Raw genomic sequence first — 16,002 nt, forward strand, 5'->3', positions numbered from 1 at the left:
TGTTCTTGTGAGAATCTGTCCTTGTGTTACTGAGACCAAATATGGACTCCAGCTTCTGCCCTTACTCGTGTTGCTACAAGACCTTCTCTGTCATGAAACAATGGTAAATAATATTTCAATCATTTGAATTTCAAACCTCTTAAAAATTTGAGTTTTCTATAGTTTGGCTACAGATTTGCAATCCTAATTTTACTTTCATTCCTGAAAGAAGTCCCTTCCTGTCTTAATCTCACCTTTCACTGACATGTACAAATTTCCAGAATAGAAAGAATGATATTTAAACAATAGCTCATCCTGGAAGTCTTGCTGTGTGTCTGCAGAGTTCATGGTAGCTGTTGCTTATTCTATCCTAGTATGGAAAGCTCATGCAATACATTTTGATGTTGTAAATCAATATATAAACAATGCCAGTAATGGTGAGCCACTGTTTAAACAGAGAAGGCCATACTGCAGTCACGGGATAACTGTAAAAATCTGGAAGTGATTGCACAAACTGACAGTTTCCGACTTTTCATAAATGATGATACAGCTACTCAACAGTGATGTTTAAGGCTAAAGTCTTTGGTTAGAAAATACTGGCCAATAAATCATGTTTGTGTGATTGTTCTTGATTGTATCTCCTTGTTTCTTTAGACATTATTGCTCCTATTGGATAATAGTGCACAGTCACTTATCCTTACTTTACCCAGTTATTTAACTTGTTTGCTCTTAATACATATGACTCCAGCTCACTAGTGACCTCAGTGCCAGAAGGGTGAGATGAATAATTACATTATATAAGAACATCAGAATCATGTCAAATTAATGTACATGTGTAGGCATCAATGTAAACCTTTAGTGTGTGGTGGTAATGACTGTGATGAACAGCAGTACAAATTCAAACCCAAAGCATTTCTACTGTTTTCTATCGTCTAGGGAGTGTCTTTTCAGTCAAATGTTTAAATAAAAGAATACATAAAAGTTGTGAATGTCCGCCAATATGAAAACAGCCTATAAGTTATTTTTTTAAACAGGAAATCAAGCAGCAATCATGTGCCAATCCCAGACAGGCTCCTGAGAATCTACTGCAGACTATCTTCCACTATATCTCATGAAACTTTACGGAAATCTTTTGAGGTCATCATCAACCACAAAACTGCATTATAGCGGCATGGTAGCATCGTTTTTGCCTTTTGAAATTGTATTTCAAGACAGGCTTTTCCCAATATTTTTTTTTCCATTCTGTTTTATTTTTAGTGTCAATTCATAACAGATGTCATCTCAGGACACTTTATAGATAGAGTAGGTCTAGACCACACTATATTTACAGAGACCCAACAATTCCCCTAAGATTATGCATTTGGTGTGACATAAGACAAAATAAGAAGAGACAACATTATGCAACAGCCCTCTGTGGATTCCAGGTGGGAGTTGAACCCCCAATCTTTAGACTCTCTACCAGCTGGCGTCTGTGTGTCAAACAGAGAAGAATTAGTGTGAATCTGTTTTAGTGAGAGTTATTTCACTTTTTGTCCAAAAGATCTTTTAATAAGTTTAATGTGATCACGCGTTCCATAAACATTGTGTGAGCTCCAGCAGCAGCTGCTGACAGGTTCAAGCTGACATACATTTGAGCTGAGCTGAGATATGAGTCATTTTACAAGTTAGGAAAGTTGATACAGAGCTTTTACTCTTCGTCCTTCAAGTAGAGTCACCCTCAACATGCCACTTTCAGAGCTTTTGTCTAGTTCGGACTGATTTCCTGTTCTGAGATGTCTAAGGCTCTGATCAGCTCTGAGGCTCTTTATGAAACAGATTGATCCTGGTTCAGTTTGTCAGGCTCATTCAAGACAGGCTTTTCAAAAGAAGAGACTTTATGAAACAATCCTCTGAGGGTTGACAAAGGAAAACACAAAGAAAAACAGGTGGAATTGAACCCACAACCTTCAGACTGTAAAACATCTTTTCTACCAGCTAGGCTATCAAGATTAAGCAAACTGTCTCAAAGTCTCAAACTGAATGGAATTAGATCTTTGTTGTGCGAGCGTGTCAGTGTGAACATGTGTCAGTGTGAATCTGGGTTTTTTTTGTGTTTTTTTTTAGATTTTCAATTTACAAAACAAGAAACAACAAGGATACAATGTATTACAAACCCGTCCCAACACACCCACCAGGGCTCAACCAAAAAAATAAATAATAATAGAGGTAGGTACACAAAATATAGTTACATACAGTTCCTGTACATCACTTTACACTGCTCAGAATGGGAATATTATGCAGCATTATACCACATATATGTTTATACCATACATCAATAGACCAGTTGACAGTGCATTGATGTGCAAAGGAGAATTACATCATGTGAGGGATACACTTCTATAAAGGGGGCCCAGGTTTTTAGCATATCTGTCCCGTAAATTATTCCGATTATATCTCAACTTCTCTAATGGGATCACATAGAGTACCTCTTTGACCCAGTGTGAATCTGTTTTTGTCTAAATCTGTTGAAACATTAGTCTGTAAACTTAGTTTCTGTATGTTGATGAAGATTAATTTTCTGCAGCTTTAGTCTGATCTTCTTTCTCTCTCTGGTTCTTTGTGTTTACCTGCTCCAGAGATGGTCCAGTGGTTAAGGATACAGACCGTCAACATCGAGACGTGGGTTTAAATGCCGCGACAGCTGTGTTAAACTGTGTGTGTGTGTGTGTGTGTGTATTCATTTGTATACTCTAAACAATAAAAAACAAAAATTACAACAAAAAACAAAAATGTCAACAACAAAACTCATCGTGTGACGTTTCCCGTCAATTTCAACTTGTACATTTCTAAATTTCAACTTGCGAATATCCAAATATCAACTCTACCAACGAGGAGGAAACAGAGAACAGGTGAAGACACTTTTGTAATAACTTTACATTATCTGCAGTGTTTTAGTCTGCAGGTTGTTCTACTGACTCTGCAGGTGATAGAGGAGATGATCATGTGGCCTTCACCTACATATTACATATTATATTTATTAACAATTTCTTATTTTTGAAACAGGAAATATTGATTGAAGTAATTTTAAAGTGAAAACCCCTGTCTAAAACCCCAATTAATTTGTATGTGAAGGACATGAAATGTCCAATTAAGATGCAAATTTTACGTTAATTAATTAAGTAAATAATGGATCGATAAGAGGGGTTTAGTTGTTCTTCTCCAGAGTTTAAGGGGTCTTTTAACTTTAGCTAATCATACCTTCCCTCAGAAGGGTTTATTTATAAAGTAGATTATCTGAAGGATATAAGAGGCTTTAAAAAGAAACAATCTCATAGAATATACCAAATCGTATTAAAGTTACCTCGCATGGCTTACGTAAGACCAGGGGCAATTGTAACAGCTGATTTTGAAGGGCTTGTCAAGAAATTTGTGTTTGAAGGCCAATCAGGCCGCTGCCTCTCAGTGTGTAACTACAGCTTCATTTATAGACTCTGTGCAATCAGTATGAAGTACTGAGATGTAGCATTAAAATCAATGCAGTAGTTGATGGTTCAGCTTGTTACAGGCGAAAACAACAATGTCAGGATTACATAAGCAACAACCTTCAAATCAAGTGTTTAGTGGTATTGATCACATACACTGCAGCAGGATTGCTTACAAATCTATTTAACTACGTCTGTGAAGATCAATCATCCAGGTCATTATAGGAGTGTTAAGGCAACTTAATTGTAACCCATTCCTATTTAGCATTAATTAGTTATTTATAAGACACTATAATGGAGTTGTAAGCAGGACATTTAAAGTATTTAAAAATGTATCAACATCAATCACTTCTCATCAGTTAAAGTGTGTCATTATCCATCATTATATATATATATATATATATATATATATATATATATATATATATATATATATATATATATATATATATATATATATATATATATATATATATATATATATATATATATATATATATATATATATATATATATATATATATATACGTACAGCTATGCGATACTGTATGTATTTGAAATTCTGACATGCAAAAGTGATAAACATGTTTTCATACATAATTGGATACATTAAAAAAAAACTATATCTGCTAGTGTGTTATAAACTTCTATTATAGGTATATTATTTATAAATGCAGTGTAAAATAAAGTGTTGCCTGGGAGCATTTGACTCTTCAAGATAATTTTGAACTACATAATACAACAAAATGTTAAATTGCTTTTAAAATCAATGGGTTTTTAGTTGCATTGCTCATATTTGAGAGACGTCTAAAGCAGTTTTGGATTGCAGAAACTAAAAATATTGTGTGATATAGCTTTCGTAGTCTATATAACACAACACTTTTACAATAAAGAGAAAAGATCTAAACATTGTACACTTTAATGAGTCAAAAGTAATTAAAGGTAATCCGATTATGGCAGAGATTTAAAGCCTGCCAATGAGTAATATTACTAATTGTATTTTTCTGCAGGTTATCTTTGATCTGAACAGTCCAGCTTTTGCTCTAAGCCGATGTACAGGTTAGGTAACAGCCAGGGGTCATCTCCAGTGAAATCTGTGTAAAGTATGCACAGGTGATCATTGCTGAGCAGTGATCATGAATAATGGACTGTTCTCACATGAAGCTTTTTATCAAGCTGTGACCCGCCTTAGTCTGCTCAGCTGACCCTGCCATGCAACATTTCAGTTGCCTCAGATGTGCTGCGTGTAACACGAAGTGCTGCCCTGCCACCTTTCCCTCCCGCAGGTCTAACCTCACACCACTTGAGGTTGGCTGTCTGTCAAATGTTTTGGGACATTCAGCGTGAAATGGTAATGCTCCTGGGCACTCATATTTTTTTCATGGCTGCCACAGATGTTGTGACTCTTCAAAAGGGACATTTCAAGATATTTCTAAAGAATTGCAGGCTCACTGAAGATGATATTTAACACTTATCCTACAGTACATGCATTTAATAAATATTAGTATATAGTATAGTATGAATAATGAGTATAGCTGACCTGTTAGCTGTTATAAGCTGTTCGTCCATCTTGGTTGATCCAGTGGAAGACATCTTGAATATTATTGTATTGTATTACTGTGCACAATCCTCATAGAACTGTTTCTTTACATGTATGTATGTATGTATGTATGTATGTATGTATGTATGTATGTATTTGCTTTTTATATAAAAACTTATATGTATGTATGTATGTATGTATGTATGTATTCGCTTTTTATATAAAAACTTATATTTGTACATACTGTAGTAGTCAAATGTTTATGTTTACCTTGTTCAACTTTGTTATTCTTGTTTTTAGCTGTATGTGCTGATTCTGAATTACTGGCCAGATTGCCAATTGTAGTTATTGATTTATTGTCCCTTGAATCATATCATCATTGTCAAGCAACATCATTTGGGTTTTTAGAGATGGCAATTGCTATTAGATGGATTCCCATACATATTTGTATATCGGCCCCTGAAGATGGATCCTAATGACTTTGGTGATCCCCTGACTTTTTATCCAGCAACTGTGCTCAGAGTATGAAACCTGCAGACATGTAGTATGGATATAAATGTCAAGCTTTTTGTTGCAAATGTAAGTTTTGCCACTGTCCTGCTGCAGTACAACTATCCAGCACTTTAATTAGTCTAATTCCCAGGTGTCTTCAATACAAGTACGTCCTATTCTATGAGACATATACATGCAGGAAATCCACTGTAGTCACTAGACAGCCCCAGGATTTTGCATTCATACCAGCACTTGAACATAGCTATGATAGGTAATTGTTAAGTGGTTTTCCTTCTCACTGCAGTGAGAGGAGAGATGAGATGCTTCACAAAGAGTGACAGAGCAGACAACTCCTTGATGTCATCAACTGTCTGGGAAGAAGAATACTTTTTAGCACCCTATAACACCACAGGAGTGAAACTAAGAGAGGAGCTCATGATAAGCCTATTTCTTCAGCAAAGAAAACTCTGTGTGATGTCTTACTTTCTTTCAGTTTGGTGTGTGCAGGGCCACATAGGTTTAAAGGTAATTGCAAGACAGGTATCACATAATTGCTGTTCATTTTATTATTTATTTTTTTCAGGTTTATATGGATTAACCTGCACATCCCTAACTTTATTTGTAGGTTTTTAAAATTGACATCATAAGCGCTAAGGGATGGCATCCTGGTGGAAAGTGAAATGCATGTTTTAGGGGAAATGTACAGAGGGGAAAAAATTACTGTGGTCCCACTTTCAAATCCTAGATGGTCTGATCTGGTCTTTGACGCCCTCTGCTGTTCATCCATGATGCATTTCATGCTGCCTTTAATGTCCCCTCATAAACTAATTTCTTTATGAAATCTGTAGACATAATAATAACTCGTGCTGAAGTGCATTGGGCGGGAAACTCTTTATATAGGCCTACAGTCTATGGCGGGAAATAAAGACAAAACAAATTACGCAACACACCACAACTGCAGTTTTCCACGTCAGGTATAAACTTGAATTCTTAGAGAAAATGTATTTAAGGTGTGGTTATGGTCACCATGATCAAAGAGGTTATGGTCTATATATAGAGTGGAAATACACTTTTAAATGCATTAATAAAGTACAGTTCGGCTTGGGTTCTGCCGATATTTTATTAGGAATATATGGAAGGAATTTTCAATCTTATCTTGACTAAAATATTACCGCAAAGATAGTTAGCCTATTTCAATATTTATCTTAATTTCATTTTTTTTTAAGTAGGCTGCCTGCATTGTTCCAGAGCATTGTAGGTAGGCCTACAGTGGAAAAATTAAATCAATCATCCCTCATGCTCTTCTTCGTTTTGTCGATTCCGTGATTTCCGACAAAACCTGAAGAAGGCGTGTTGTTTACATAGACCGGTTGTTTGCGAAGTGGTCAGCTGACTCTGAGTTGTCATGTGACGTTTACAGGCAGAGGAGGAGATCCCATGGAGAAAAACCACCTTCTGGGTCTCATCAAACAAAAAACAGTTAGCATAGGTGGTCGTCTGTTCCCGGTTTGTTTGTCCCGTTTACACGTCCAACATGATGGATTGGACTAAATACCAGCTGTTCCTCGCGGGACTTATGCTGACAACTGGATCTCTCAACACATTATCAGCCAAGTGAGTAGATTGATTTATTTTTTTCTACTGGTGTCATGTGTTTGTAGTTACGTTACAGTTTATTTCACTGTAGGAGAATTTGCTGTTAAACACAGTTGGACCAATGTTTAACACAACATGTAAAAGGTTAACTGTAGTGCTCATTAGTCTATTCTTTAGCTAACTTAACTAACGTTAATCGAGCTAGCGTGTTTATTTTTGTTTCAAAGTATAAGCTTGTTACCCATTCATAATTGTAGCTACTGTATTAACACGTAACGTGTTCTGGTAAACAGCATGCTAACCTATTGTTAGCTTGTTAGCTTTATAATAAATGTGATGAAAACCGAAAGCTAATGTGTGTGTAAGGACTGACATTTCAAATTTCCTGGCAACGATTGTTGCCAGGAAGCAACTGGCATGTAAAGACTCCTTAAACAAGTTTATCTAGTCAAATACATTTCTAACGATATCTATCCAAACTAAACTGCCTGTGTTTAACAGACATGCTTTGACTCAGGCCTTCATGTTCTGTCACAGGATAAGTAACGTTAATAGCCTAGTTCAGCTTTATTTGTAGACCACAGGTTAGTACAGTAGCTAACGTGAAAGTTGTGTCATTAGCCTACTTAAAAGCTGCAACTAATTATAACTTTATAACTTTTTTTTTAAACAGAAAAAGGCACACCTGAGAGGCAGGAAACTAATGTTTTGCATTTGCCCTTGATCACAACAACAATTGATTTTCTTTTGACTGACAAAGGGATTAATCCACCAATCATTTCAGTCCTGAAATGACTCCTCATATATTTCAGGGCTGCCATTTACCAACAAAATTTCACTATGAATTATCATGCAGATTATTATTTCAATACATTGATTAACCCTTTGGTCTTTAAAACACCAGACAATAGTGAAAAATGCCCTTTTTAATGTCTTTAAATTACTTGTTTTGATCAACCAAATGTCCAAATCCCAAAGATATTCAATCTACAGTTATAAAAAACTGTGGAAATCCTCACATTAAAGAAACTGGAGAGACTATTTGGTATTTTTTTATTGATAAACAACTTAACTGATTTATCACATTAATACATTTCAGTCCTCTCTCATTACGGACACGATAGGAAAAGGCTTGCTATTCTCGTGAAACAAGTAATTCAGCTTAACTTCCCCAATAATCAGTGATGTCAGCTCTCTACTGCCGGACACACACTTCTCTGTCCTTTTGTGGGTTTTGTCTGTGAAACAAAACTCACAAATGTATGAATCACGGTTTGAGTGCTAATGTGTCAGACAAAGCAAGCTGTGTCATGTGTCAGCAACTAACAGGTAAAGTTTCACTACAGTCACCTGAGACCAGCTTCATCACAGCGCTGGTTTTTAAACTCCTACAGCTAAGATCAGTTATCGCATGCAGGTTGATAATTTTGGTGCAAGTTCCCTCTTTCCTTTCATGCAAACATGCACTTTATGAAGATATTTAACCCAAAACACAGTGACCACAAATAAACAGGAATAGTCCTTTGGATCAAGTTTCCTACTTGTAGTGATAAGCTCAAGTGCTGTGTCATTAACTTTAGGGACCATATTCCCTTGTCTTGCATTTTGAAGCAGACAGGATGCTCACGTGCTTGTCATGCTTTTTTTTAACTGTCTGCCTATAAAGGTCACTGGGTTATGTGGACTTCAGTATTCAATAACTTCTCAAGCAACTTCCTCAAATCAGGCATCCATTTTAGGTCCAATTTTATTCTCTAGTTTTATGCTTCCACTTGGCCAAATTCTCCAGTGGCATAATGTCTCTTTTCATTGCCATGCTGACGACATACAGATTTACCAAACGATCCGAGAAGCCTGGCTGCAGTCTCAGACTGCATCAGAGATGTGAGCCGCTGGATGGCCCATAACTTTCTCCAACTTAACACCTCCAAATCTGAAATAATGCTGTTCAATCCACCTAACACCATCCCTAGTCCCATCAGCCTCGGTCCACTATCCAGTACTATCAAACCCACTGCCAAAAAGGTGTCATTTTTGACTCAGACTTCACCTTCACCCCACATATCAATAAAGTTGTCCAGTCCTGCTTCCTCCATATCAGAACCATTTCCAAAATAAAAAACACTGGTTTTAACAGATGGTAACACACTACTCCATCCTAGCTTCATTTCACTGGCTCCCTGACCATTTTAGAATTGATTTTAAGATTTTACTGATCACTTTTAAGGCTTGTCACGGTCTGGCCCCCCGACTGTATCTCAGAGATGCTTGTCCTATACGAGCCTGTTCGCAGCCTTAGATCCTCGGACGGGGCCCTTTTAACCGTTCAAAGATCGAGGCTTGTAACCAGAGGTGATCGTGCCTTCTCGATTAGGGCGCCTCGGCTGTGAAACGAGCTGCCCGAGGAGATGAGGCTTGCTGAATCGGTGACTTCTTTTAAATCACTTCTTAAAACACATTTTTATAGACTTGCTTTTATTTGATGCTGTCTTTTTTTTATCTTTTTATCCTTTTTATCCTTTTGCCTTTTCTCTGTTCATTGCCACCTACTGACTGTCCTCCTATAACTTGCTATTTCCACTTATCTTCCATCTACTTGGGAATTTTCTTTTTCTCCTTCCTGTCCTTTAGAGCTGCCCTATCTTTTGTTGTGTATGTATTGGTATGTGTACTGATGTGCTGTGAATATTTATGTTTTGTTTTTGTTTGTTCTGGTAAAGCACTTTGTAAGTTGTTGTTTTTAAAGGTGCTATTCAAATAAAGTTATTATTTTTAATGACTTTACAGTACTTTATGTGAGGGCCTGTGAAACAAATGTACCTTCAATGCAGAAATCTTCACACTAGTATTTTTCAGTTGAATGCTGGTGAAAAGCAGGCATAATGTGAAAGAATCCAAACTGAGAAAAAAAAACTCAATAACAGACTCGCATAGTTGTTTTTGATTAATCAGTTACTTCTTTTGTTTATAAAATGTCAGAAAATGGTAAATGCCTGTTATGATTTCCCACAGCACAAGGTGACATACAGATTGCTTTTTTTGTCTGACCAAGAGTCATATATATATTCATTTCAGTATTGTATATGACAGAAAGGCAGCGAGTCCTCACATTTGAGAAGCTAAAGAAAAAAAAAAAAAGAGAGACAAACTCAATCAAATCGCTTATCAAAATAATTGCTGATTCATCTATGAATCGTTGCAGCTCTAGCTCTGTGTTTTTATGTATAGTTGGTTGTGTAAAATGTCTTTAATTAAGTTGTAATCATGTCTTCTTGTCTGACAGATGGGCTGACATGTTCTCAGCGAAGGGTTGCCATGATGGCCCTCAACATAAATTTACTCACCCGTTTGTCCAGGTAAAGTAATAAAGGTGACAGGATTGTATCGCACTTGATTTTCACTCAGCACCACGTTGGCCAAAAAATTCTTTCTTTGTACTGACCGAAATGTGTCTGTAGCACAATTATTAAATACTGTCAGGTACCTGCTTCAAAAATTTGTCATGTTTATTTATTGATTAATCAGATAGTTTTTTTTTTTTTTTTAAATCTGGGTTCTCCAGCTTTCTCCCACAGTCTAAAAGATATGCAGGTTAATTGTGTGGACTCTACTGGCCGGGTTAGCTCAGTTGGTAGAGCGGGCGCACATATGTAGAAGTTTATTCCTCGACGCAGAAGGTCCAGGGTTCGAGTCCAATCTGTGACGGTTTCCTGCATGTCTCTCCCCTTTCATATCTCAGCTGTCCTATCCATTAAAGGCAGAAATGCCCAAAAATAAAAATCTTTCAAAAAAAATTGTGTTGACTCTAAAATGTAAAATCCAATCAGTAATCATTTTCTGAACTGCTGTTAAATCAAAAATTATAATCTGTTTCCCCTCTGTGACTTCCTCTCACTCTCCCTGTCCAGGCAGTGGGTATGTTTCTGGGCGAGTTCAGCTGTATTGCGGCCTTCTACATGTTACTTTGCTATGACAGACGTCGCCCAGAGCCCAAGGTAAACCCAGGCCAGAGCTTCAACCCTCTCCTCTTCTTCCCACCCGCCATGTGTGACATGACGGCCACCTCCATCATGTATGTTGGTAAGTGAACTTTTGTTTAAAGTGCTCCTGTGTTGTTTATCTGGTGTTCGTGGTAGGCATTAGCATTTGAAAGCTTGTGTCCTGATCTATTTTTCCACGTCAAAAGTCAATAAAATGACGTAAATCCCGTTAGCCAAACCAAAAAGATGATCTACTTCTCTTTAAAGAATCCATTCATCAGGAAAAAGATAATCGAATCAAAGATAGTGTTGTTTTCCTCAGTGTCACTTTGGTGTGGTTTGCAGCCGCTGCCTTTCAACTTCATTCAGTAGAATGATTTGATTGTTTATGTGTCATGGAAAAGAAAGTTAGCATTTCCGGATGATAAATGTGATCATGTGTCCAAGACAAATGTCCTTCTTGGACAATAAAAAATGTGTAGAAAATTAGTAGTTAGAGGGAATTAAAAAGTAAGACCAGTGGGACCAGCCCGTTCTGGGAACGGCAAGGATTGTGTGTGGATTACGTGTATAGAGCAAGGGCTTAATACATTGTCCCATACTAGCAGCCTAAAATATTGTATTTTTTCTGCTTTTATATTATATTATATTAACTGTTTTTAACTGCTCTTTAATGTTTAATTTCTTATACTGCACTGTAACTTTTATTCTCGTATTTTATCGGTTTTTAATTTTTTTTATCGTTTTTAACTGCTCTTTAGTGTTTTATGTGAAGCACTTTGAATTGCCCTGTTGCTGAAATATACTATACAAATAAAGCTGCCTCGCCTTGCCTAGAAAATGAACTCTGTTAATGAAAGTTTTTGGGTTCACAGCTCTCAACATGACCAGCGCCTCCAGCTTCCAGATGCTGCGTGGAGCCGTCATCATCTTCACTGGTCTGCTTTCTGTGGCGTTCCTGGGGCGACGCCTGCTACCCAGTCAATGGCTCGGCATCTTCATCACCATCTTGGGCCTGGTCATAGTGGGCCTCGCCGACTTCTTCAGCGGGCACAAAGACGACACGCACAAACTTAGCGACGTCCTCACAGGTGAGGTGGATTTTAGTTCCGATGTGCTTAATGTGCTGCTGTAATCATCTCTGGTCAATCCATGGTGTTGCCAGATAACCGCAGGAAAAGTAAAGTGTAGCCATTATTTGGTTAAATGTTTTCTTGTGGTAGAGCAGGCAACATATCTACGTATAAAATCTCAGTACAACATGAAACTACATTGAAAAGGATTTACAAACATGTATGCATTTATTTATTTATAACAGCAGTAAATTAAAGACAACTACTCTCTTCTGTCCTGCAGGAGACTTGCTGATCATCATGGCTCAGATCATTGTTTCGGTGCAGATGGTCCTGGAGGAAAAGATTGTCTACAAACATGATGTCCATCCTCTTCGGGCTGTTGGTACTGAAGGTACAGCAGTTGTTCACCTGCAGTTACATGCAACATGTGTTTGTCACCAAAAGGGGGAAAAGATTGTACCCCCTCAACCCACCAAAGGAGTGAGGAACACAAATGGAATGAGCCAATGTCCTGAATTCCCAGTGTTAAAAGAAGTAAATAGTCAAAGGTCAAATAACAACAGATAGCAGTCACCTTCTAAGAGGAAGGAAGATAGAGTATTGTAGATTTTAGAGACCTTTGTGACAGTGACGTTAGATGCATAGTATTTGCAAAAGGCTAAAGTAGGAGTAGTACTTAGGGACAAACGCAGGAACTTTCTCCACAGTGTACACAGAGTTTGACCAAATACATTAATAAATGTTAAAGCAGTACTTATCATTGTTGTACATTATCATATTACTGTTTCATGTGAAAAGGATCTCTTATAGTGATGAACTCACAGCTCTTCTGAGCTTTTCAGCATCTTTAGTGTATTGCTTTACTCTCGGCGCGCTCTTGTTTCTAGCAACGCCGGGCAGCAGTTTTTAGTGGAAAAGCTCAAAAATCCAACTGAATGCGACCTGCTCAGCACCAAAAGGCAGACCGAGAGTTAGCAGCCAGCTGGTGAACATGGTGGAGCATTTAGCAGCTAAATGAGACCAAAACGGCTATGTTGTTATGTGTCTGCTTGATGTGTAAATCTGCTGTTGTGGCTGTAAGCAGTCCAACAAAGTGCTGCCGCGAGGGACTAAACACTGAGAGATGCGTAAGCACACTGTGACACGCTCAAGATTGTTTTTCAATAATTTATTCCTCCACACGTAAAATACAACTAGCACTGCAGTTACCAAATGTAAAGTTACTTTGTGAGTGGAAATAAGTGCGTAAGTGCGGCGGTCAACAGAAAGTGTTCGCTCCCAGGCTCACCTCCTGTCTGTCAAAGCCCAAAAAAACCAGGTGAAGCTACTTGACCAACAGTTGGCCTTGACCAAATGCCACTTTGCTTGTTTGCAAGCCATGATGTCTCTCTTTCTCATGGGTGGGCCAAATTCTGTGGGCGGGCAAAGCAGAGAAAGGGGAGGTAACCTTGCTCCTTATGACCTCATAAGGAGAAGATTCCAGATCGGCCCATCTGAGCTTTCATTTTCTCAAAAGCAGAGCAGGATACCCAGGGCTCGGTTTACACCTATCACCATTTCTAGCCACTGGGGGACCATAGACAGGCTGGGGGAACGCATATTAATGTTAAAAAACCTCATAAAGTGACATTTTCATGCCATGGGACCTTTTAAGATGTCCGTCGGAAACACAAGAGTGACAATGACATAAAACTCATCACATAGCCTTCATCAGCAGATGAAAGTGTGATAATGTGCTTTACATTTGCATATTTACTAGGTGGATTTTTGATCATTGTCATCTTTTGAATAATTTCTTCAAAAATATTTGGCCACAGGGTATCTAGCATTAGTCTTACTGTTGTATATTTTAATCTTTTGTGAACTGTTTTTAATAAATGTCTGCCACTTGTATCCCCTTATTGCCCTTAATTATAGGACAATAGTTCCCAACCTGTGGGTCACAAGATAAATGTGAGGATTTGCAACATGACTAACAAGGGGGAAAAGCATGAAAAACATTTCAGCAACCAAAGTTATGCTTATATTTTTTTTTAGACTTTCCTCTAATCTTTGCTATTGTCTTGTGAATAACTATAGCAAATGTAAATGCAGCAATGTAAGTCACTCTGTGGTTGAACTGGTCACATGGGGTGATGAATGGTTGCCAGAAGACTTGATTTTAACCTTTTGTTTTCTGCCCTTTTTTCCCTAACACCGGATTCACCACTAATATCAACCTATTTCCACTGTAGTTTACACTTCTTTTTTAAATTCATGGTCAATAAAGCTAATTTTTATGAAATTATACCTCATTTTTTAGTTTTAAAAAAAAAGCAGAAATTACTAAGACTGACAAAAGTTTAGTCAGGATATTGTCTAGAAACCATTTAATTGTTTTTTTCAAATGCTATAAAAATTCAATAAAACACCCCAAATTCAATTAAAGTAGTGAACTGATCATTTATTTTACTTGCGAACAGACGGGTTAAAAGGGTTAAGTTCAAAAGGGTTTTGGACCACTGTAATAGATCATCATCATAAATTGTCTTTTCCATTTCCAGGTTTCTTTGGGTTCTTCGTCCTGTCGCTGCTTCTCATCCCGATGTACTTCATCCACGTCGGCAACTTCAGCGACAACCCACGGCAGGTCCTGGAGGACGCGCTGGACGCCTTCTGTCAGATCGGACACGAGCCTCTCATCCTGTTGGCTCTGCTGGGCAACACGGTCAGCATCGCCTTCTTCAACTTTGCTGGCATCAGCGTCACTAAAGAGATCAGCGCCACCACCCGCATGGTGCTGGACAGCCTGCGCACGCTGGTCATCTGGGTGGTGAGCCTGGCGCTGGGCTGGGAGCAGTTCCATGGCCTGCAGGTGCTGGGCTTCCTGGTCCTGCTGGTGGGTACAGCGCTCTACAATGGACTGCACCGCCCCCTGCTGGCCAGGATACCGTGCTGCGCTGCCATGGCGAACACAGAGGAGCAGGAGGACAGCCCCGGAGAAAGAGAGAGACTGCTGGGGGACGGCAGTGTGCAGGCCGGCGACCAGAGCTAAGACTTGAGTCCCGACGACGTCCCAGCGAACTGGGAATAAAATGAAAAATGAATCACCATCTTTTTAAAGTGTATCAAAATGTCCGAGCTTCTACACCAAGTGGTTCCACTTGTTATTGTAAATAAATAGCGTCTCCTTCTCTATGTTGTAGTTTTAAGGCTGTAACGCACACTAAGAAAAAAAAAAAAGGGAACTGTCATTAAATCACACTTGTTAAATGGTGTTTTAGTATTTTTACTCAGGCCTGTGTTGACCTACAGAAGACAAATACATGTAATGAGATGTAATGTGTTGACAAAAAAAAGAGATATTTTTAAAAGAAAATACACTTCTGAAACAACGCAAAGTCTTGAAACATGTTTGTGCTGCACCATTAGATATTGTTTAGTATTTTCTCTTTCCAGCTTCTTAAAAGTGGAGACTTGCTGCTTTTTTTCTTTGCATTATATCGTTGTAAACTCACTATTTGGGGGCTTTGGACGGTTGGTTGCAAAAGACAAGATATTTGAAGATGTCATCATAGGCTCTCAGAACTGGTGAGTTGAAATGTTTACCATTTTATGACATTTTGTATGCAGCCTGCATGAAGTGCTGCTCTGGTGTGTAGAGAGTGTGTCCTTCCGGTGCTCTTCAGCTTGGGGAACCAAGTGTACAGGGTGTAAGGACACTGAGGCACTCGGGAGGGTAAAGTTTTAAAAGCCTTTGTTATATTTCTTGGCATCATTCAAACAACGCTTTTCGGCAGTAGGCTTGTATAAATATGGTCAGTAGGTAAAGAGTCACATAATTGATGTGAACAAGTTACATGACCGACCATATTCAGTAGTAAGGCAGTCAGCAATAA

At 38.2% G+C, this 16,002-nt stretch overlaps 1 protein-coding gene across 1 annotated transcript; it reads left to right on the forward strand.

Moving 5' to 3' along the window:
* The first annotated feature begins 6,865 nt into the window (after positions 1-6,865).
* slc35f6 (solute carrier family 35 member F6) lies at positions 6,866-15,499 on the forward strand. Its single transcript, XM_028605759.1, has 6 exons — positions 6,866-7,086; positions 10,352-10,424; positions 10,977-11,148; positions 11,924-12,139; positions 12,405-12,515; positions 14,668-15,499. The coding sequence occupies exons 1-6, from the start codon at positions 7,007-7,009 to the stop codon at positions 15,156-15,158; spliced, it is 1,143 nt and encodes a 380-aa protein (XP_028461560.1). The 5' UTR covers positions 6,866-7,006; the 3' UTR covers positions 15,159-15,499.
* The last annotated feature ends 503 nt before the right edge of the window (positions 15,500-16,002 follow it).

This window comes from Perca flavescens, chromosome 18 (genome assembly GCF_004354835.1).
Source record: "Perca flavescens isolate YP-PL-M2 chromosome 18, PFLA_1.0, whole genome shotgun sequence".
In the NCBI taxonomy this organism is placed as follows: domain Eukaryota; kingdom Metazoa; phylum Chordata; class Actinopteri; order Perciformes; family Percidae; genus Perca; species Perca flavescens.

Coding starts and splice junctions, on each gene's coding strand:
- slc35f6 (XM_028605759.1), top strand. CDS start 7,007: ATGATGGATTGGACTAAATACCAGCTGTTCCTCGCGGGACTTATGCTG. Junction 12,140..12,404: donor ACTTAGCGACGTCCTCACAG/GTGAGGTGGATT, acceptor TCTGTCCTGCAG/GAGACTTGCTGATCATCATG. Junction 12,516..14,667: donor TCGGGCTGTTGGTACTGAAG/GTACAGCAGTTG, acceptor TTCCATTTCCAG/GTTTCTTTGGGTTCTTCGTC.